The sequence below is a fragment of the Hibiscus syriacus genome, unplaced genomic scaffold (assembly GCF_006381635.1).
Source record: "Hibiscus syriacus cultivar Baekdansim isolate YM2019G1 unplaced genomic scaffold, ASM638163v2 tig00001644_pilon, whole genome shotgun sequence".
Taxonomy (NCBI): domain Eukaryota; kingdom Viridiplantae; phylum Streptophyta; class Magnoliopsida; order Malvales; family Malvaceae; genus Hibiscus; species Hibiscus syriacus.
In genome coordinates, this window is record NW_024061878.1 from 218,343 (window position 1) to 242,218 (window position 23,876).

The window sequence follows — 23,876 nt, forward strand, 5'->3', positions numbered from 1 at the left end:
TTCATTATCAACATACATTTTTATATAAATAACAGAATGAGGAAAATAGTACCTCATATTATACTACTAAATTAAATTCAAGTACAATTAAAAACAAAGGTCAGCAGTATTACAGAAACAGTAAGTCACAGCAGTAAAGATTGCAATCAAACCTAGTAACAAAACAACACACTATTACCCAATCCATTGTTTTGCTAGCCCATCTGCCCTAGTGTTGGCACTCCGATGAATGTGACGCGTAATGACTGCTCAGACCATAACCATTGATACAATATCACAGACGAGGCGAACAAAGGAGGCGGGGCATGAGGCCGATTAATAATCCAGTTCAAAGAAGTTTTACCATCACATTCCGAGATCAACCTGAATTTCTTTCTTAGATTTGATGCATAGAAAGACTTTAGACCATAACTTACTACCAAGAGTGCACCCATAACAAGAGGACCCGGACCGATTGCTTCAGAGAATGTCCCCAAGTATTTCCCATCCAGGTTTCGAAGAATGCCACCAATTCCCCAGGACTCCAATCACGATTCTTAACGCCATCAGCATTGTATTTCAAAAACTGGGGGGAGGAGGTGACCAAGACGCTGAAACTAAACTTGAAGATCCGCTAGAGGAATATTTATCCACCAGTGAAGGATCACATACAAGATTAGCAATCGAAACCAGGGAAGACGAAACTTTAGCCTTAAAGCAATATACAAGCTAAAACTTCGCTAAGAAGAAAAGTTGGGAGGCGTCCAACTTATTATTACCAAACACGATTTCATTACTAAACTTCCATATCGACCATATAACAACACAAGGTATAAACTTCCAAATCGACTCTAAATGTAAGGAATGGACAAATCATACCATGCTATTAAAAAGGAAGGAATTCCACCTGGAAAAACTGAAGATAGGTTCCAGAAATGAAGAAATTGATTCCATAACTCCCATAAAACCTTCCATTTGATAAACATGTGAAAGGCCGATTCTAGTTCAAGTCTGCACAAGGGACAAAGAGGATCCACGACAGAAAGATCCCAACGTTTCATTAACTCAGCTTTGACATAAAACTCTCTTGAGTACCACTTGCAAACGAGAATTTCCACTCAGATTAGCTAATCCCAACCACACATACTTGCCTCAAAAAGGGGTAGGGCTAATCGATTTTGAAAAATCTTACCGAAATATTTAACCGATTAAGAGCCTTCCTCGTCTTCAATCCAAGACAGCCAGTCATTCTCAGCATCACTAGATCAGACACCATTCAGCATTGACAAAAGATCATCCCATTGCCATACCTCTCAATCGAACAACCTTCTTCACAAAAGTATATTCCATACCCAGCCCGAAAGACCTTTTGAGCCAAATTGTGAAAATTTTTCCATTTCTGTTTAAAGAAAGGGCAAAAATCATCGTAAACTTTATTTTCAAAGGGGCTTCGCACAGCCAAGAATCTAACCAAAAGAGTAACCTATACCCGAAGATGGTCTCGAAGACAGGAGACAATTGCATCATCCTTGTAAAAGTATTTAATTGCATTTCTCCACAACCAAGAAGTGCGATAAAGCTTCGAGCTATTTGGTAAAATAGACCTGACATCTAAGTTGTATTTTGGGCAGATTACACTCTTTCATAGGCTGTCCTTTTCATTAGCAAATTTCCATATCCATTTGCCTAACAATGCACGGTTTAGAAAATCAAGATCAAAAATACCCATGCCTCCATTCACCCTTGGTAAACATACAGTCAACAACTTGATCTAATGAATTCGATTCATATCCTCAGTACCACCGCAAAGAAAGTTCGCCATTAAGGAGTTCAACGTCCCAGATACCACCGAGGACATTTTGAACGTAGAAAGAAAATAAATGGACAGGAAAGTTAAGACTGACTTAATGAGCACAAGTTTGCTAGCTAGACAAAGAGCTTGATTTCCAACCAGACTGTTTGCTATGGAATTTTTGAATCACTGGTTTCAAGGAGGCATAATGTTTTTTGGGACCTAACGGGAGGCCAAGATAATCCGAACGAAAAGATCCTGCAAAACAACTAATGGACGATACCCAGCTCGCAAGGATAGATTCCTTGATATTGATTCCAAATAATCTCTCTTGGAAAGATTTAACTGGAGACCCGAAGCCATTTCAAAAATATGCCCTTTCAACATTCTTAACCTGGCCAAGCGATGCATTGCAGAAGATTATCAAGTCATCCGTGAACTGTAGATAAGATAACATAAAAAACTTGTCATTTTTTCCAATAGAGAAACCACTAAATAGGACCAATTCCACTACCTTTGAAAACATGAGATTTAGAGAATCACCAATCAAGTTGAACAAAAATGGAGATACAAAGCACCCTTGCCGAAGGCCTCTAGCCATCCAGAAGCTATCCGTGGGAACTTTATTAACTAAAACTGATATCGAAGTTGTAGAAATACAATTAAATATCAAAGAACACTAATGCTCCCCGAAGCCCATTTATTTTATATCCCTTATTAAAAGATTCCAATCACCAGTATCGTAGGCCCTCTTGAAATCTATTTTGAAAACAACCCCTTTGATTCAAGTAGTCGATCCCTTTGTTCACAATAAAGGAGCAACCTAGTATTTGTCTTCCTATAATTAAAGCAAACTGATATGGACTTTATTATAGATTCAACACAAGATTTGAGTCTCTTAGTGTTAGAGTGTTATTAGTTTGTTATGGTTTGTTATTAGCTTGTTATTAATTTGTTATGGTTGTTGGTTACTTGGGCTATATAAGCCATACTTATATTAGGTTGTAGGCAGAGTATTTTCTTCAATGTTCAATAAAAGCTTCATTATGTCATCTCTGTATCTTTAAGTTTCCTCCTTCTTCAATTGTTATCTCAGTCCATCAGCTTTCGTCACTCTCAGCCTCCATGGCAGTATTCTCACATGGTATCATTCGCTGATGATCCTGCATCTTTATTCCGCTTGAGTTTGTTGTTGTTTTCTTTCTAAACACCGATCAGTAACCGAATCCTCAACCACCGTCCGTCGCTATTCACCGTCCGTTTGTTTTTGTTTTCTTCATAGAAAATCCTTTGTTACCATGGGTCGTATGCACAGACGCAGTAAGGGTATTTCTGCCTCAGCTCTGACTTATAAGAGAACCCCACCAAGCTGGCTCAAGATCTCTTCTCAAGATGTTGAGGAAAACATTTGCAAGTTCACAAAGAAAGGCTTGACCCCATCTCAGATTAGTGTCATTCTTAGTGATTCTCATGATATTGCTCAGGTTAAGAGCGTTACTGGAAACAATATCTTGCGTATCCCTAAGGCCCATGGTCTTGCCCCTGAAATTCCTGAGGATTTGTATCACCTCATCAAGAAGGCCGTTGCCATCCGCAAGCATCTGGAGAGAAACAGGAAAGACAAGGATTCCAAGTTCAGGTTGATCCTTGTTGAGAGTAGTATTCACTGGCTCACCCGCTACTACAAGAAAACAAAGAAGCTTCTTCCTGTCTGGAAATATGAATCTACAACCGCCAGCACTCTTGTTGCTTAAGCAGCATTTGGCTCGTGCAATTTCTAGCTCATATGTGTCGGGTGTGGATGCTTCAATAGAGTTTGTTGCAGATGTCAATTTTTATTTTGTTTTAGATACTGTTTTAGTTAATATTTGGTGCTTTGATTCACCACTGCTCGTGTGATTATTCGTATTGTGATTTTGCTGTTACAAATTATTGATGGTTTGATTCTAAGGAGACCATTGAGTGGTTCAGTTAGTGCATCTACTATTTTGCTAGTTATGCATTTTTCCGTTCGGTTCTCCAATCATACAGTAGCTTTAAGGTGTTCATAGAGTATCTTTCATCACTTGTTACTTCTTCTCCAAAGTTTAACATGGAACTTTGAGGCTTAACAACCAAGTTACAATAGAAGAAAATCACCGGGGAGGGTTAAGAGTTTAATAACCTTGCATTCCTTAACCAGACAAAATATGATGTTTTCTTGCCCAAGAGAGGCTTCAGATTGCATCCGGGAGCTCTTAGCTTAACCACCTTGCTTTCAACAAAAAGAAAGTCCCAATAAGTGAAGAGGAAGAATAGTGAAGATGAAAAACAATTGTTGAAAAGAAGAAGAGGAAAAACTGAGGAAAGTTGAAGAAAGAAGATGTTTTAGGTGAAAGAGAATTTGTCCTGTAAATTGTTCATTGAGATGGAAAGACGGTTGAATTCCAGCTTATTAAGTTTGCATTCTTTGTTTGATCAACTTAGCAAATTAATTTTGAAGAAAATTAAAAGGTGGAAAAGTAGAGTGAATGTTAGAGTGTTATTAGCTTGTTATGATTTGTTATTAGCTTGTTATTAGTTTGTTATGGTTGTTGGTTACTTGGGCTATATAAGCCATACTTATATTAGGTTGTAGGCAGAGTATTTCTTCAATGTTCAATAAAAGCTTCATTCTGTCATCTCTGTATCTTTAAGTTTCCTCATTCTTCAATTGTTATCTCAGTCCATCAGCTTTCGTCACTCTCAGCCTCCATGGCAGCATTCTCACATGGTATCATTCACCGATGATCCTGCATCTTTATTTCGCTTGCGTTTGTTGTTGTTTTCTTTCTAAACACCGATCAGTAACCGAATCCTCAACCACCGTCTGTCGCTATTCACCGTCCGTTTGTTTTTGTTTTCTTCATCGAAAATCCTTTGTTACCATGGGTCGTATGCACAGTTGCGGTAAGGGTATTTCTGCCTCAGCTCTACCTTATAAGAGAACCCCACCAAACTGGCTCAAGATCTCTTCTCAAGATGCTGAGGAAAACATTTGCAAGTTCGCAAAGAAAGACTTGACCTCATCTCAGATTGGTGTCATTCTTAGTGATTCTCATGATATTGCTCAGGTTAAGAGAGTTACTGGAAGCAAGATCTTGCGTATCCTTAAGGCCCATGGTCTTTCCCCTGAAATTCCTGAGGATTTGTATCACCTCATCAAGAAGGTCGTTGACATCCGCAAGTATCTGGAGAGAAACAGGAAGACAAGGATTCCAAGTTCAGGTTGATTCTTGTTGAGAGTAGTATTTACTGGCTCACTCGCTACTACAAGAAAACAAAGAAGCTTTCTCCTGTCTAGAAATATGAATCTACAACCGCCAGCACTCTTATTGCTTAAGCAGCATTTGTCTCGTGCAATTTCTAGCTCATCTGTGTCGGGTGTGGATGCTTCAATAGAGTTTGTTGCAGATATCAATTTTTATTTTGTTTTAGATGCTGTTTTAGTTAATATTTGGTGGTTTGGTTCACTACTGCTCGTGTGATTGTTCGTATTGTGATTTTACTGCTACAAATTGTTGTTGGTTTGATTCTAAGGTGACAATTGAGTGGTTCAGTTAGTGCATCTACTATTTTGCTGGTTATGCAATTTTATGTTCGGTTCTCCAATCATACAATAGCTTTAAGGTGTTCATAGAGTATCTTTCATCACTTGTTACTTCTTCTCCAAAGTTTGACATGGAACTTTGAGGCTTAACAGCCAAGTTACCATAGAAGAAAATCTCTGGGGAGGGTTAAGAGTTTAACAACCTTGCATTCCTTAACTAGACAAAATAGGATGTTTTCTTTCCCAAAAGAGGCTTTAGATTGCATCCGGGAGCTCGTAGCTTAACCACTTGCTTCCAACAAAAAGAAAGTCCCAATAAGTAAAGAGGAAGAAAGTGAAGATGAAAAACAAATCTTGAAAAGAAGAAGAAAAGCTGAGGAAAGTTGAAGAAAGAAGATGTTTTAGGTGAAAGAGAATTTGTCCGGTAAATTGTTCATCAAGATGGCAAGACGGTTGAATTACAGTTTATTAAGTTTGCATTCTTTGTTTGATCAACTTAGCAAGTTCATTTTGAAGAAAATTAAAAGGTGTAAAAGTAGAGTGAATGTTAGAGTGTTATTAGTTTGTTATGGTTTGTTATTAGCTTGTTCTTAGTTTGTTATGGTTGTTGGTTACTTGGGCTATATAAGCCATACTTATATTAGGTTGTAGGCATAGTATTTTCTTCAATGTTCAATAAAAGCTTCATTTTGTCATCTCTGTATCTTTAAGTTTCCTCCTTCTTCATTTGTTATCTCAGTTCATCAGCTTTCGTCACTCTCAGCCTCCATGGTAGGCCACTATCTACCATTGAAAGTTGATAGGGAAGAATTTGAATGATGCGTCGCCGACACAAAGGCCGTGCGATCCGTCGAGTTATCATGAATGATCAGAGCAGCGGGCAAAGCCCGCGTCGACCTTTTATCTAATAAATGCATCCCTTTTAGAAGTCGGGGTTTGTTGCACGTATTAGCTCTAGAATTACCATGGTTATCCGAGTAGAAAATACCATCAAACAAACTATAACGATTTAATGAGCCATTCGCAGTTTCACAGTCTTAGTTCATACTTACACATGCATGGCTTAATCTTTGAGACAAGCATATTACAACTTGGCAGCATTCTCACACTCAGATAGAACTTTAGATAGGATTTATAAATCCATCCACCACTTCATATGGGAATTTTGTAGCCAAATTCTCTCCTCAATCCCTAGAAGATTTCATAATTCCTCCTTGCATTTAGATAAAGAGAGCATTGAATTGGAGTCCGAAAATCCCTGCTGCATTGCTCTTTCTATATTGTGGATTTTCTTTTCCAAGACTTAAATCAATTTGGACGACTTCAAATGATGACTTTTGGACCATTGTTTGATAGCCACTTTGGAGAGTTTAAGAATACCCACCATCTCCTTTAGAAGATAATTATAAAATTTAAAGGGTGTCGACCCCCAGTTGCCTCCACAATTTTCAAGTAGGATTGCATTATGGTCTGATATCGATTTTAAAAGTAGACTTTGTGATATATTTGGGAATGCTGCCATAAACTGGGCATCCACTAAGATCTGATCAAGCCTTACGAACGTCGGATTATCTTTGTTATTACACCAAGTATAAGCTCCACCATGTAATTACAGATCAATTAACATAGCATGTTGAATGAAATTCCTAAACAACTCGACTGAATGCATGCTCATCGTCAACCTTGTTTTCCAAATGGGAAAGTAATTATGAGAAAAATGTTTCGTTATCTGACTTTATTGATGGCACATATAAATTTGATGAAACTACATTGAAATTGACTCAACTTAATCTGATCGACAATAACTATGAACCTTCTGGAGATAAAATTGTCCTTCATCTCGAAGAAATTATCATCCCACAAATACAATAGTCCACCTGCAGCTCCTTGTGAGAGAGACAATATATACCCCTTAAGATCTTTTCCCCTAGTTTCCTAAGTAAAACAGGTCTAATGATCTCCAGTTTAGTCTCTTGAATAAATAGAATGTTTGGTCTCTTATTGGAAATCAATCTCCGAACCACTCTAGACTTCTCCTTTTACCCTAACCCCTAGTGTTCCAAGATATGATTGTTGTGACAACAACCTTTTTCGGGTTGATAACTGGTTTTGAAAGATGTTAAAATATGAGAGTTATCACCAATCATTTTTAAAGTCGAATTTGACCACAGAAAATCAAGTAATTTTAAATAAAATATTTTATTTTATAAAAAATACTAAGTTTTGGTATGTGAAATCACAAAATGGGTTCGAAAGTCGATTACATGTGAAAGGATTAGCACCCCACAATACCCAAAATTGATACACCTTGTTGATTACCTATGGTTATAAGATTGAAAATTATTAGTTTGAGATTTTATTTAATTTTTGATCCATTATGTATGCATATTTGAAAAGCATATTTATGAAATTAGGAATTAATAATAATTACCCGGACACAAGTGGAGGTTTACCATTATTCCCATTAAATAAATATTGCCTTAGTTTTTAAACCATAATGCAATAATTTGAAAATGATGTTGATTTATTTCGAGTGATGATAATGGTCACCCCGAGCATAAGCGGGTGATACACTATTAAATGCCTAATAAATGAACACTGCCTTTATTTTTTGAAAATGAATTATACAATCAAACAACCAATTTTTGAACTTAATTAAAGCTTCATCTAACTAAAGTACTAAATTATGGATTTTAAAAGACTTAATAAGACTAATCCTAAAATTGAAACTCTAATATTAAACCTAAAGATTTTTAATTAGTAAACAAAAATTAAAGAGACTAAACCTAAAATTAAGGCTTCATTTACGTTGAGAATAAATTATTTAATTAACGAACCTAAATATAAAAGTAAGGCTCTAAAAAGAACCCGAACAAAAGCGGAAACTATTTTAAAAAATTCCCTAATTATTCTAAATGATGATCTAAAATTAAGGCTAACTAAGTAGTCATGGAATCGTGGGCTACATTAAAAATTAAAACATGCCAAGTTAAAAAGGATACATACATGAAAGCTCAAAACAAAAAATAATTACACAACAACTATATATGGCCAGAAATAAAGCTAATAAAAATCAAAAGGGAAATAGAATTAAAGGGCTTTTGTAGAAGGAAAATGAATTAAAAGGTAAATTGGAATTAAAACCTAAAATAGCCACATTAAAAATAAATATAAATAAGTATGAACTAAAGTAAAGAAAGGAAATAATTAACTTAAAAAGAAGTAGGGACTGCGATGGCGATTATACCCTACCCATTTGCTAGGCGCGGATCCTGGTGCCTCCGAATGAGTCCTCGGTTCAATATAAAAGCCCCAAAATCAGAAACACAATTCATTTTTTGTTTCTCCCAAAAATAAATTAAAACAATTTTCTCTTTCTCTCTCAAATGTTCATCATGTTCTTCATTTGTGAAGAACATTCAATCGGGGTTCTTAAAAACCCAGTCCTATGTACATTTTAATTCTTGTTCTATGTTCTATTTACATTTATGCCCATTTGATTTATATGATTTATACTTTGGCTTCCCATGTGTACACATTTACATCAATACCCATATTATGCATTTATTTTATGCGTGAAATATATATATTCTTTGAAGGAATATATATATATGATTAAGTTAAGGTGATTACAAAGTAGTATATGTTATAAATACGCTCAACCATTTGACAATGAATGCTTAATTACTCTGCTGCAGCCGCTAGTGGCTGGTGCTGTAATACCCCAAATATCATGTCACTGACTATATTGAAAGGATTAAAAAAAAAATTAGAGGATTAAATTGAATAAATGGTAAAGTATAAGAAAATGATTTAGAAATTGTGATTAAGACCAATTAGTAAGAATTGAAGAATGAAAGGGTATTTTGGTCCTTTAGAGGGAAATGAATTTAAAATCCATTTTAATTAGGGTATTTAAGAAAAGGAGGAAAAGGGAAAAGTGAAAAATACACTAAGCTATTTCTCTTATTCTTCCATGTGAAAGTCATAGCCAAAGGTAAGGTTTCATCTTGCTAGCTTTTCCTTTCGTTTTTTGTTTGCTCTTGAAACCTTGAGTGTTATAGAGGCTTAAGGAAGGGTTAAATAGAATTAAAACTAAGAGATAGATGATTTATTTGAGATTAAAGAAAGTGGGTTTTTGAATGATATGTTGAAATATGAGTTTTTATTGATATTTACTAGTATATTTACTTTGTCGAAGTAGTAAATAAGAGATTAGAAGCATTGGATATGATTAAAATCATGTTAGAAAAAGTAGTATGATTCTTGGTTTGAGATGTTCTTTAGAGAATTTGGATGTTATAAGAAGCTAAATGGAGGAAAGTTAGTTGGATTAATTGATGTTAAGTTTAAGAGTATTGTTAGAGGTAAAAGTAAGAGAATTAAAAGAAACTTTGGTGAAAATCGAGCTGAAAAATGGAAAATCTGGGTAGGGGTATCGATACTGGAAGAATAGTACCGATATTATAGGTTTAAATTTAAAGAATTACGATGAACAATATCGATACTGATGCAATTAGTATCGATATTGATGTGGGTATCGATACTATGAGAAAGGTATCGATACCATGGATTCCAGAATATAGTAATGGTATCGATACTGAAAGGGAGTATCGGTACCATAGTATAGAAGTATCGATACCATGGTAGGTGTACCAATACTATTAAGCCTAAAATTGTAATAGAAATTGAAAATAATAATACTTTTGAGTATTATTAAAGTATAAAAGTTAGAGAGTATACTAACATTGGTATGTTATGTGTACTTATTGGATGCTTGTGTAGATCATAACCAAACTCCCGAGTCAAGCAAGAAAAAGGGCAAGGATAAAGTTACCAAGTAGTTGGACGTCATTACAACATACTAGGGAGGTATATCAGGCGAGTTCATTTATTATATTTATATGAGAGGAGGAAGAATCGTAATGAGTCAATCTCAAAGGTTTTGATTTAATGTATGTTTTTCAGTATTTAATATATGTTTATACTGTGTATGGAAATGATATTACAAATAAGTTTTAGAGTATGAACTGCTCTAAAATGAAAGTTAAACGCATAACGGTGCATTATTAGCATGAAAGGATATCATAAATGAAATTGAATAATGGTACATTATCGGCATGAAAGGATGCCATAAATGAAAATGCATAATGGGGCATTACTGGCATGAAAGGATTCCATAAATGAAAATACATAATGGTGCATTATTGGCATGAAAGGATATCATAAATGAAAATGCATAATGGTGCATTATCGGAAAGAAAGGATGCCATAAATGAAAATGCATAATGGTGCATTATCGGCATGAAAGGATGCCAAAAATGAAAATGCATAACGATGTATTATCGGTATGAAATGATGCCATAAATGAAAATGCATAATGGTGCATTATCGGCATGAAAGGATGCCATAAATGAAAATGCATAACGATGCATTATCAGCATGAAAGGATTCCATAAATGAAAATACATAATGGTGCATTATCAGCATGAAAGGATGTCATAAATGAAAATGCATAACGGTGTATTAAAGGCATAAAAGGGTGCATTCATGGTATTTATAAAGGTAAATGACCATTTGGCACTTTGATGCAACACATGTACATTACTTTCTCATTTAATAAACATAGGGTAAATAAAGAATAATTGAGAAAAAAATATAGAAAAATAGGTATGCTGGGCATAATAAGAATAATTTCGATGATTGCAGTTTCTTTACAATATTATATCTCACTAAGTAAATACTTAACGTGTGTTGATTTCACGTGTATGAAAAAGCAACAAATAGTCGGGTAAAGGGTGTAGTAGCAACTATCATCAATCTAAAGTTGACTCTCATCAGTAACAGTAGGACAATCATGTTTATTTTGAAAATTTGTTGGCATGTAATCGACTTTAAGAAAAAAGTTATGGAATGTATTTAAAGTGATAATTTTTAGTAATATGTTTCAACGAATGTTTTATTTTAGTAATAAAATGTTTTGTTTTAATTTTGAAACAAAATTTTATGGGTTTTACAAATGAGTGAATGTTTTGAAAAGTTATGTGTTACAATTATGACTTGTGTACGAAAATGTATACGGAAAATGGTTGTTACATTTATTGGTATCAGAGCCACAGGTTTAGCCGATTCTCTATCGAAACCAAGGTTAATTGAATTGAGAAAAAGGATTACATGCCATTAAGATTGTCAAAGTTACTGATATGGTGTCAATTAGTGTGTGATTGATGTCACTCCTTACTAACTTGAGTGTTATTATTATGTTTGTCCTAATAGATGTAGAAAATAAATGTTTAAGGTAATAAAGTTTATAATATTGAAAAGAAAGGTCGAGATCAAAATTGACCTAGGAGAATCCGACATGACTTCAGTATCACGCCTTAGAAGGGTAGAACTGCTAGGGATGCCCCAGCGTTTAACGACATTTTTGTATTTGTGGAACCCATTAAAAAGTTTGAACGACTTATAAGAGAAGTTGAATCAGATGAGGATCCAGAGGAGATTTATGAATCTAGTGATGATTATGAGGTTTCTTCATGTAAGCTTAAATAATTGAGAAATATTTAAGTGAAGCATTAAATTGTTTAAAACATTGTTAATTTGAGTAAGAGGAAATGAGTAAGCGGTAACTCGTTGACCACTAAAAGTTTATAGAAAGTTAAGTTGTTAGTGAATCAAATGATTATAAGTTTATCTAAGAATAAATTTTAAGTTTTATGGACTTGATAGTGCTATTTTTAGAAGGTAATTTTGAAAAATGGATTTTCTATCCATTCCATGCTACAATGAATTATTATTTAGAATTGAGATTAATTCTCGAGAACTTGGAAAAATGTCAAGCTCATAACGATAGGAAAAAGAGTAAATTTGGTTACTAGTGTAATTTTAGCATTAACTGCTATGAAGTTATTGTTGCAAAGTTGTCAAGTCTTCTTATTAAATGATGTGGATATTTAGACTTTCATAGTTGAGATAGAATATGTTTCAACTACTCGAGAGTATTTTCAATGGATCCAAAAAAGTTACACATATTACCTCAAAAAAAATAAGAAATTTAAAATAAAAGTATTATATTCAACTTAATCTCGAGTGAGATGATAGCAGTAAACCCTATGGGTCATGGTGTAAGTGGGAGTTGGACAGGTAGTAAATATTCGATAAAGATTTCAGGGACTATATTCCCGGTGAATCTGATGGAATTATCAATTGATGAGTTAAGATCATATTGGTATAGGTTGTTTGTTTCCAAAAATGATTATTTCAGAAAGATACAGAGGATATGGAAATTATAGTTAGAGAGAGCAAAATCATTGCTCAAGGTGATATTGACAATGATTGCGAAGAAAATAATGTCAGAAAGATGTATAGCTTTTCTGGCTAATGCTTTAGATAATCAAATAATTAAGTAGAATTGTATGATATTTACATAACTAGAAAATTTATAGATTTCTTTTAAGATGAATTAACTGGGTTACCTTCAGATCAAGAGGTGGAATTCAAGGTTGATGGTTATAAAGATATTGAGCATGTTTCTATGATTTGTATTAAATGACTTAAGCGAGTTAAGAGAATTAGAGGCTAAATTAAAAGAGTTGATTGATCAAGGTTTCATCAAATCGAGTGTATCATCTTAGGGAGTATTTGTGTTATTAGCGGAAAGAAAGATGAATCTATGTGGTTATGCATAGATTATTAACAGTTAAGTAGGGTAACCATAAAGAATAAGTATCATCTTTCGAAGATTGATGATATGTTTAAGAAATAGAAAGGCACAACATTGTTCTTTAAGATAGACCATAGGTTAGGATACCACCAACCAAAGATTAAAGAGGGATATAATAAAGACAACTTTTCAGACTCGTTATGGACATTATGAATTTGTTGTGATGCCAGTCGGATTGACGAATGCTCCTGCAATATTTATGGACTTGATGAACTGAGTATTCCAATCTTAATTGGATCAATTTGTGATGGTGTTTATAGATGATATTTTGGTGTATTCCAAGCCAATAGAGTTTTGAAATGATAAAGAGAATGTTAATAGAGGCACCAGTGGGTATACAACTTGAGATTATGTGGTTTTTAGTGATGCATCTCCTAACGACTTAAGAAGGGTGCTTATGCAAAAAAGATAAAGTTGTGGCGTATTCCTCGATAAAGTTAAAGACTCACAAGAGGAATTACCCTATGCATGATTTAAAGTTGGCAGTAGTCGAGTTTGCCTTAAAAGATTTGACACCATTATCTGTATGGTGAGCGGTGCTATAGTTGTGCTAATTACAAAATCCTAAAGTACTTGTCGACTCTGAGACAAAAAGATAGATAGAACTTTTAAAGGATTATGATGTGATCATTGATTATCTTCCAGGAAATGCCATTGTTGTTGTAGAGGCACTTGGTCAGAAACCTTTTTTTCGCAAATTTGCAAGTTATGGATGTTCGATTAGTGTTGAATGAAAATGGCATTGTAGGCTGAATTAAAGATGAAGCTGATGTTTTTATTAGATCGGGTAAGAGAGCTACAAAGGAAAGACAAAAATTTCTTGATAAGAATTTTATAAGTAGAAAAAGAAGAGTTCAAAGATTTCGAAATGAGGGTTGATGGATGTTTATATTATCATGGAAGACTTTGCATTCCCGATAATGATAAACTGAAGAAATATATTCTTTCTGAGGCACACTATAGTCCTTTGACGGGAAGAAGATGTATTAGGATTTAAAGAGTCGTTAGGTGGCTTGGTATGAAAAGAGCTATATCAAAGTTGTTGCGAGATGCTTGATATGTCAGCAAGTGAAAGGCTGAACACCATTAAATTGGTTTGAGTTAAAAGATCGAGATCTAGTTGGCCCTGGATTAATGAAAGAAATGGAAGACTAAATAAAAGTTATCCAAGACAATCTTAAGATAGCTTCCGATCGACAAAAGTCTTATGCTAATCTAAATAGAAAAGAGATTGTATATCAAGAAGGTAATAATTTTTTTTTGAAAGTATTACCATGGAAGGAAGTATTGCGGTTTGGATTGACTCCGAGATTTTTTGGACCTTATGAGATTTTATCAGTTAGCTTTGTATTCTGAAATGGACAAGACCTATAATATTTTTCATGTGTCATTGCTTAGGAAATATCGATCAGATCCATCACATGTTCTTCTATTGGAGGAAATAGAGATTCGATCATAATTGACTTATGAAGAAGAACCAATATGGATCTGGACTCGAGAAATCAAGAAATGGCGCAGCAAAACGATTCCTCTAGTTGAAGTGCTTTGGTAAAAGCATAAAGTCTTTAAATTTGAGGATGAATTTTCTTAAGGGGGAAGAATTGTAATACCCCAAATATCAGGTCAGTGTCTATATTGAAAGGATTAAAAAAATTAGAGGATTAAATTGAATAAATGGTAAAGTATAAGAAAATGATTTAGAAATTGTGATTAAGACCAATTAGAAAGAATGGAAGAATGAAATGGTATTTTGGTCGTTTAGTGGGTAATGGATTTAAAATCCATTTTAATTAAGGTATTTATGAAAAGGGGAAGTGAAAAATACACTAATTTATTTCTCATCTTCTTCCCCGTGAAAGTACTCTCCTCCACAACCAAAGGTAATGCTTCATCTAGCTAGCTTTTCCTTTCGTTTTTGGTTTGCTCTTGAAACCTTGAGTGTTATAGAGGCTTAAGGAAGAGTTAAATAGAATTAAAACTAAGAGATGGATGATTTAATTGAGATTTAAAAAAGCGGGTTTTTGAATGATATGTTGAAATATGAGATTTTATTGAGATTTACTAGTATATTTAACTTTGTCAAAAAATAAATAAGAGATTAGAAGCATTGGATGTGATTAAAATCATGTTAGAAAAAGTAGTATGATTCTTGCTTTGAGATGTTGTTTAGAAAATTTGGATGTTATAAGAAGCTAAATGGAGGAAAGTTAGTTGGATTAAGTGATGTTAAGTTTAAGAGTATTGTTAGAGGTAAAAGTAAGAGAATTAAAAGAAAATTTGGTGAAAATCGAGCTGAAAAATGGAAAATCTGAGTAGGGGTATCGGTACTGGTGTGGATATCGATACTAAGAGAAATGTATCAATACCATGGATTCCAGAATATAGAAATGGTATCGATACTGAAAAGGAGTATCGATATCATAATAGAAGTATCGGCACCATGGTAGGGGTACCAATCTATTGAGCCTGAAATTGTAAGATAGGATGAAATTGTAATAGAAATTGAAAATAATTGTACTTTTGTATAAAAGTTAGAGAGTATACTAACATTGGTATTGTATGTGTACTTATTGGATACTTGTGTAGATCATAACCAAGCTCCCGAGTCAAGTAAGAAAAAGGGCAAGGATAAAGTTACCAAGTAGTTGGATGCCAGTACAACATACTGGGGAGGTATATCATGTGAGTGGATTTATTGTATTTATATGAGAGGAGGAAGACTCGCAATGAGTCCATCTCAAAGGTTTTGATTTAATGTATGTTTTTCAGTATTTAATATATGTTTATAATGTGTATGAATATTATATTATGAATAAATTTTAGAGGAGAAACTGCTCTAAAATGAAAGTTAAATGCATAACGGTGAATTATTGGCATGAAAAGTTGCCATAAATGAAAAATGCATAATGGTTCATTATCGACATGAAATGATGCCAAAAATGAAAGTGCATAACGGTGCATTATCAGCATGAAAGGATGCGATAAAAAAAATGCTTAACGGTGCATAATCGACATGAAAGAATGCTACAAATAAAATACATAACGGTGTATTAACGACGTTAAAGGGTTCCACTCATGGTATTTATAAAAGATAAATGGCCATTTGGCACTTTGGTGCAATATGTCACGGGGCTAGACTGCTTAGAACGTTGGAAAACCCAAAGGAAATGGGAAACAAAGAGATGGGCACACAAAGGAAGAAGAGAGATTTGAGAGTGAATACTAGTTTGTATTTTTCAACTTGAGGTGTGTAAATGAAGGGGGGGTGAGCCTCCTTTTATAGTTGGAGTCCCCTACAATGAACGGTTGGGATTAAAATACATCAATGGCTAAGATGAGAGCTCTACACTATTTACAACAAGTGGGCAATGAGTTGGTATCATTATCTTCTAAGATAATGCTAAACAATTATCATGTCTCCAAGGTGGATTGGCTCAACTCACTTGGGTCTTCTAGAAGGCCCAAAATGTTGTAAAGATAGTCCTTGGCAGCCTTGATTGCATTGAGTTTGGTCATGGGCTGGCGATCTGTGACATTCTCCCCCACTAGTTCTAGCGACGCCCTCGTTGCGCGGCTAGAGTGAAACTGATCAATTTATCTCGGAATTGCCATAAGTCTTTGGAAGGCTCCCAACTTCCTTCACTCTCGGGAAGTCCCATTCCACTGAACAGGGTATTCAAGCCTTGGTCGATGTCCCACTCGATGAATGGCTCTCTACGCATGGATGGCTTTTAATTCCTTCTCGTAAGAGACTTTTACCCCGACTGGCGCTCGGTGTGACTTGCCTCGATCTAGCTCCTCCTTGTCCTGATGGTATAGCTTCAACAAACTCACATGAAACACAAGATGAGCTTTGATGGTTGGAGGCAACTCCAATCTGTAGGCCATGGTGCCTACTAGCTTTAGAACCTTGAACGGCCTCTCGTATCTTCGCACAAGCCCTTTGTGATATGGGTTGCGCAAGATGCCACTTAATTTGGAAAGAACTAGGTCACCAACCTCAAAATTGAAGTCCCGACGCTTTCGATCCGCCCACTTCTTGGTTCTTGCCACTCCTTGGCAAATTGGAATGCTGTTGGATTCGGCCCCTTGTATCCGGTCGCGATTGTATTTGGGGTGAACGGTTGTTGCCCGGTAACTATTTCAAATGGACTTTGATTGGTCGCTTCACTCCTCTGCAAATTGTAGGAAAACTGGGCTATATCCAACAATTTTGGCCAGTCACGTTGTGTGGCACTCACATAGTGCCTTAAGTAAGTCTCCACGAGCGCATTCACTCTCTCGGTGTGCCCATCTGTCTGTGGATGAACACTCGTTGAGAAGTTCAAGCTTGATCCCATCAACTTGAACAACTCCTTCCAGAACCTCCCAGTGAACCTTGTGTCCCGATCACTGATAATCATTTTCGGTACGCCCCAGTACTTTACCACGTGTTTTAGAAAAAGTCGAGCGGCCTCCTCGGCTGGGCATACTTTGGATGCTGGGATAAAAGTTCCATACTTGGAAAATCTATCGATCACTACCATGATGCTAGAAAATCCATTGGTAACTGGCAGACCGAAATAAAATCCATGGAAAGGCTTTCCCATGGTCTCTCAGGGATTGGCAAAGGCTGCAACAATCCAGCTGGTTTCTTCTGCTCAATCTTGTCTTGCTGGCACACAAGACATGTCTTACATAGTGATGTGAGTACACCAACGCCACCTTCAAAGGATATGGAAGTAATGCCACAAGGACCAATAATTCGATCAAGAGCCAAACTTTTCAGGAAAGCTCTTACTACCAAATGCATTAAAACCTTTGAATCATTTAGAAATGCATCCCCAAACAATAGATTATATAATATGTTTTATGTTGATATATAATATAATCTATGAACCACATATTTATATCTTATTACTTAGCTTATAAATACTTTCTTTTTTAGGTACATGTTCGGCCACATCATGGGAGCTGATTTAAAGCTTGAATTGGAGTCAATAAGCTAGGAAATCTTACAAAGGATGACTCAGGAGATCATGAAGAACAAATGGTGAAAAGTTGCTAGCTGACCCCCGAGTTCACAGCTCACTTGAGCTGGACTTTTGAGCTAGCTAGAGACTTCATTTCAGTTGGAGAGTTGCACCATCATATTCACCACACAGAGCACTACAAATAGGGTCTAGGTCAATTTTTGTGGATTCGTACCTTTCCGCGAAGAGTTGCCATTCCGAGAAGTGCCTTTTCACAAGGAGCTGTCCTATGACTTGTACACATGTCCTTCATCTATGGCCAGCTCAACTTCAGCTCAAACTCATGGGAAGTAATTCAAATGATGAAAGGTTGTTTCACACAAATGTGACCTTTCATAATTAGTTGCTGCCCCATTGATGCCATGTCACCTAGACACATGTTTGATGCCAAGTCACCCCTAAGTTTCTGTTCATCTTCACGCCATGGAGGAGTCCACGCCTTAAGCATTCTACACCATCCATGTGAGTGCCACATGACCAGCCACCCATGTGCTTTGCATGTGAATGAAATAGGCGCCAAAATGAAGAGGCTTCTCTCTATTCGGCCTAAACATCATCATGCTTCAAGTTGGCGCCAAGATGAAGAGATATGGGAACCATTCGGCCAAAGACATCTCCCCTCATCCAAGCATCATTTATTTTCGTTTTAAGACATGTACTTTGCCGAAAAGGCATGTATTTATTCGGCCAAGCCTTTAGAAATCTATAAATAGGCTTTGGCATTCATTCGTAAACCAACCTTTTGATCAATTAAAAATCCTTTGTGAGATTATTCTCTCTTCAAGTTCTTTTTTAGAACTATATCGATTAAGCAAGCCTTTCTAAAGCTTGTGGCGTCATTCCTTCACCTTGATACTTCTGGTTCCTAGTTTAAAAAACTAGTGGGTTAAAGTCCTTTCATACCATCCCTTATAAAACTTATAAGAAACGGTCTTTGCTCCTTTAATAGCATTGGTTCCTTCTTAGTTTTATAAGATACAATCTGTCCATCACCATTATCACGCCTATATCATCACCATAGTCTATCTCTATTATCACGCCTATATCATCACCATATTCCATCACAATATCACGCCTATATTATCACCAACTTATAAATTTCCATTTCTTCATCTTTGAATTATCCTTCATCCTCAACAAGGCATCGTCCATCACCACCATTGGAGACCGATTCTATCATTACTTGAAGGATCATTCTACAACACTTCCGCAGCCCTTCTTTGATAACTATTCTATCCATTTCAATTCTTTCCATTTCCATTTACTTTTCATTTCTTAATTATCATATTACTTAATCAATTCTTCTTCTTTTGTGCAGATTACTTTCAATCCAAGGTGTAGCATTTGGTGTCTCTCCTAGATCGGGAAACAACAAGGTTGCCAACTTCTCCATTATTGAAGAAGCCTGGTTAGCCTTACATCAAGCGGTAATCAGAGCTTTGGTGAATTGACATTCAAAGTGCTACAAAAAAAAGCAACAAGAAAGAAGAAAATAAAAGAGAAAAGAAAAAGACTCCTACATCAAATTTGGAGTGCAAAAAAAAGAAAAGAAAAAGAAGAAAATCAAAAGAAAAAGAAAAGTGAAGCAAGTTGCAAAGTATACTCAAAGGAAGCACCATACAATCTGCCCAACATCAAACTTGAAGGAGGTATCCTTGTTGTTTCTTGTGAAGGAAGATAGTAAGTGTTGCAACTTGAGTTGTAAGTTATCTTCACTTATTTACTATTTCATTTCTTTTTCTTTCATCTTTTCTTATTCCATTACCTTTATTCTTTTCTTAACCTTTTTTATCCTACCTTTACCATAACCATTTCTATACCCTAACCATATTGTTTTAAGCCGACGCACAAACTAAGAAACTTGCTCAATCTTGAGTTAGTTCTTTAAAGGACCCACAAGAGAGAATTGAGCGGTAAAAGGCAAACGAGAGGGTGAGATCAGAAGGGGGATCAGAAAAAGCCAAGGATCATATCCCTGAGTGCAAACACGAGAGTGAGTAGAGTGCAATCTGAATTTTCTTGGAGAGATCACGTGAGGTTTTTGTGAGTGTGCTGGTAAGGTTTTAATTTATTCATTTATTTTACTAACCATGTCACAAGAATTATTTGATTTCCATTCAGTTTCGAGACAAGCTTTTGTCATCAAAAAGGCTTTAAGCACTCAAATCATAGAAGTTGACCAAAGAGAAAACATCTTCCATACTCGTTGTCATGTAAACAACAAAGTTTGTTTTATGATCATCGATGGAGGAAGTTGTACAAATGTTGCAAGCACTCTTATGGTGGAAAAACTTGGCTTGAAGACTTCTAAGCATCCAAATCCATATAAACTTCAATGGTTAAATGATGGTGGGAAGTAAGAATCACCAAGCAAGTTGTCATTCCATTCTCAATTGGCAAATATCAAGATGAAGTCCTTTGTGATGTTGTACCAATGGATGCTGGACATATACTTTTGGGAAGACCATGGCAATTCGACCGACGAGCAATCCATGATGGTTTTACCAACAGATATACTATCATTCATAATGATAAGAAATTCACTTTGACGCCACTATCTCCTAGTCAAGTGAATGAAGATCAAATTCATTTGAAGAAAAGCACGGAGTCAATCAAAAACAATGAAAAAGAAACGACTAAAGCATTGAACATATATGCTGGAAGAAAGGAGATTCAGAAACATTTGCTGTCACATAAGGCTTTAATTGTACTAATGTACAAGGAAAGTCTACTTTTAACTAATCTCCAAGAAGGTTTGCCTTATTCTGTTGTTTCTCTTTTACAGGAATTCGAAGCCATGTTTCCAGAAGATATACCAAGAGGACTTCCACCTCTTCGAGGAATTGAACATCAAATCGATTTCATTCCTGGTGCCACCATACCAAACAAACCAGCCTATAGAAGTAATCTGGAGGAAACAAAGGAACTTCAAAAACAAGTTGGTGAGTTAATGGAAAAGGGGTACATTCGAGAAAGCCTAAGTCCATGTGCTGTTCCTGTTTTACTTGTACCAAAGAAGGATGGTTCATGGAGAATGTGTGTAGATTGCCGAGCAGTTAATCAGATCACTGTCAAATACCGACATCCAATTCTAAGGCTTGACGATATGCTGGATGAACTAAGTGGTTCCACCATCTTCTCCAAAATTGATCTTAAAAGTGGATATCATCAGATTAGGATGCGAGAAGGAGATGAATGGAAAACTGCTTTCAAAACAAAGCAAGGATTGTACGAATGGTTGGTTATGCCCTTTGGACTAACCAATGCACCTAGTACTTTCATGAGGTTAATGAACCATGTACTTCGGGCTTTTATTGGTAAGTTTTGTGTGGTATATTTCGATGATATTTTGATTTATAGCCATACTTTGGATGATCATGTGCAACATTTGAGGTCAGTACTTGAAACTCTCCAAAAAGAGGAACTTTATGCTAACCTTCAAAAATGTTCTTTTTGCACTAACAAGCTTACATTCTTAGGATTTATTGTAAGTTCACATGGACTTGAAGTAGATCCAGAAAAGATTAAAGCAATTCAGGACTGGCCAAGACCTACATCAATAAGCCAAGTCAGAAGTTTTCATGGACTTGCAAGTTTTTACCGGAGATTTGTACCCAATTTTAGTTCTATTGCCTCTCCCTTAACTGGGGTAATTAAAAAGAATTCTACCTTTGAATGGGGCAAAGAATAAGAAGAAGCATTCACGGCCATCAAGGAATGCTTGACTAAAGCACCGCTTCTGGTAATTCCTAATTTCGATAAAACTTTTGAAATAGAATGTGATGCTTCTGGAATTGGTATAGGTGCCGTTTTGACTCAAGAGGGATGACCAGTTGCATACTTTAGTGAAAAGTTAAGTGGTGCTTCACTAAACTACCCTATTTATGACAAAGAGATGTATTCTCTTATAAGGGCATTAGAGACGTGGCAACACTATCTATGGCCCAAGGAATTTATCATTCATACTGATCAAGAGGCATTGAAGCATATTAAAAGCCAACACAAACTCAACAAACGACATGCCAAGTAGATAGAATTTCTTGAGTCCTTCCCATACGTCATTCACTACAAGAAAGGTAAAGAGAATGTTGTTGCAGATTCCCTTTCACGAAGGTATGTTCTTTTTAACACCTTAAACTCTAAGTTACTTGGTTTTTCTTTCCTTAAAGATTACTATGCTAATGATCATGATTTTGGAGAGAAATACAAGTCTTGTGAAAAGGGTGTAGTGGAGAAATTCTATAGACATTATGGGTACCTATTCAAGGAAGAAAGGCTATGTATTCCACAAGGTTCCTTTCGAGAAGTATTGGTACGAGAAGCACATGAAGGAGGGCTCATGGGACATTTAAGAATCGGTAAGACATTGGAAATCTTGAAAGAACATCTCTATTGGCCTAAGATGAAAAGGGATGTTGAACGGGTTTGTGATAGACGCATCGTTTGCAAAATGGCTAAGTCAAAGGTCATGCCTCATGGACTTTACACACCTCTTCCCATTCCTATAGCACCATGGGTTGATATTTCCATGGATTTTGTGATGGGTCTTCCAAAAACAAGAAATGGGCGAGATTCTATATTTGTGGTGGTTGATCGGTTTTCCAAAATGGCCCATTTCATACCATGTCACAAAACCGATGATGCAACCCATGTGGCTAATCTATTCTTCAAAGAAGTTGTGAGATTGCACGGCATACCAAGGACCATTGTTTCTGACCGAGATGTCAAGTTCCTTAGCCATTTTTGGAGAACATTATGGAACAAACATGGAACTAAATTGTTGTTTTCAACAACTTGTCACCCCCAAATTGATGGGCAAACGGAGGTAGTCAACAGAGTATTATCAACATTGTTGAGAGCCATCATCAAGAAAACATAAAGACTTGGGAAGACTGCCTACCACATGTTGAATTTGCTTACAACCGGTCAGTACATTCAGCCACAAAAATTTCACCATTCGAGGTAGTATATGGGTTCAATCCCTTAACTCCTTTGGACCTTCTTCCTCTACCTCAAGAACAAATGGTTCAAAAGGATGGAAAAAACAAGGCTGAGTTCATCAAGAAGTTACATGAACAAGTTCGGCACAATATTGAGAGAAGAACAAAGCAGTATGAGCAACAAGCCAATAAGGGACGTAAGCCACTCCAATTGGAAGTTGGAGATTGGGTATGGGTGCATTTGCGAAAGGAAAGGTTTCCTACTAAAAGGAAATCTAAGCTTTTACCGAGAGGAGATGGACCCTTTCAATCATTGAGAAGATTAATGACAATGCATACAAGTTAGATCTTCCCGGAGTATACAATGTAAGTGCCACCTTCAATATAGCAGATCTATCTTCAATCAAGGATGATGACAATTTGGGGACAAATCGCATAAAAGAAGGGGGGATGATGTGAGTACACCGACGCCACCTTCAAAGGATATGAAAGTAATGCCACAAGGACCAATAACTCGATCAAGAGCCAAACTTTTCAGGGAAGCTCTTACTACCAACTGCATTAAAACCTTTGAATCATTTAGAAATTCATCCCCAAATAATAGATTATATAATATGTTTTATGTTGACATATAATATAATCTATGAACCACATATTTATATCTTATATTACTTTGCTTATAAATGCTTTCTTTTGTAGGTACATGTTCGGCCACATCATGGGAGCTGATTTAAAGCTAGAATTGGAGTCAATAAGCTAGGAAATCTTACAAAGGATGACTCGGGAGATCATGAAGAACAAATGGTGAAACGTTGCTAGCTGACCCCCGAGCTTACAGCTCACATGAGCTGGACTTTTGAGC

The 23,876-nt window shown here is 35.9% G+C and overlaps 1 protein-coding gene and 1 pseudogene across 1 annotated transcript; both read left to right on the forward strand.

Moving 5' to 3' along the window:
- Window positions 1-3,058: 3,058 nt before the first annotated feature.
- LOC120128716 (40S ribosomal protein S13-like) lies at window positions 3,059-3,561 on the forward strand. The gene has a single exon (XM_039146349.1). The coding sequence runs from the start codon at window positions 3,070-3,072 to the stop codon at window positions 3,523-3,525; it is 456 nt and encodes a 151-aa protein (XP_039002280.1). The 5' UTR covers window positions 3,059-3,069; the 3' UTR covers window positions 3,526-3,561.
- A 1,104-nt stretch (window positions 3,562-4,665) lies between these two features.
- Window positions 4,666-5,132, forward strand: LOC120128726 (annotated as a pseudogene).
- The last annotated feature ends 18,744 nt before the right edge of the window (window positions 5,133-23,876 follow it).

Bases quoted from the DNA above. Each gene is read 5' to 3' on its own strand.
- LOC120128716 (XM_039146349.1), top strand. From the start codon at position 3,070: ATGGGTCGTATGCACAGACGCAGTAAGGGTATTTCTGCCTCAGCTCTG.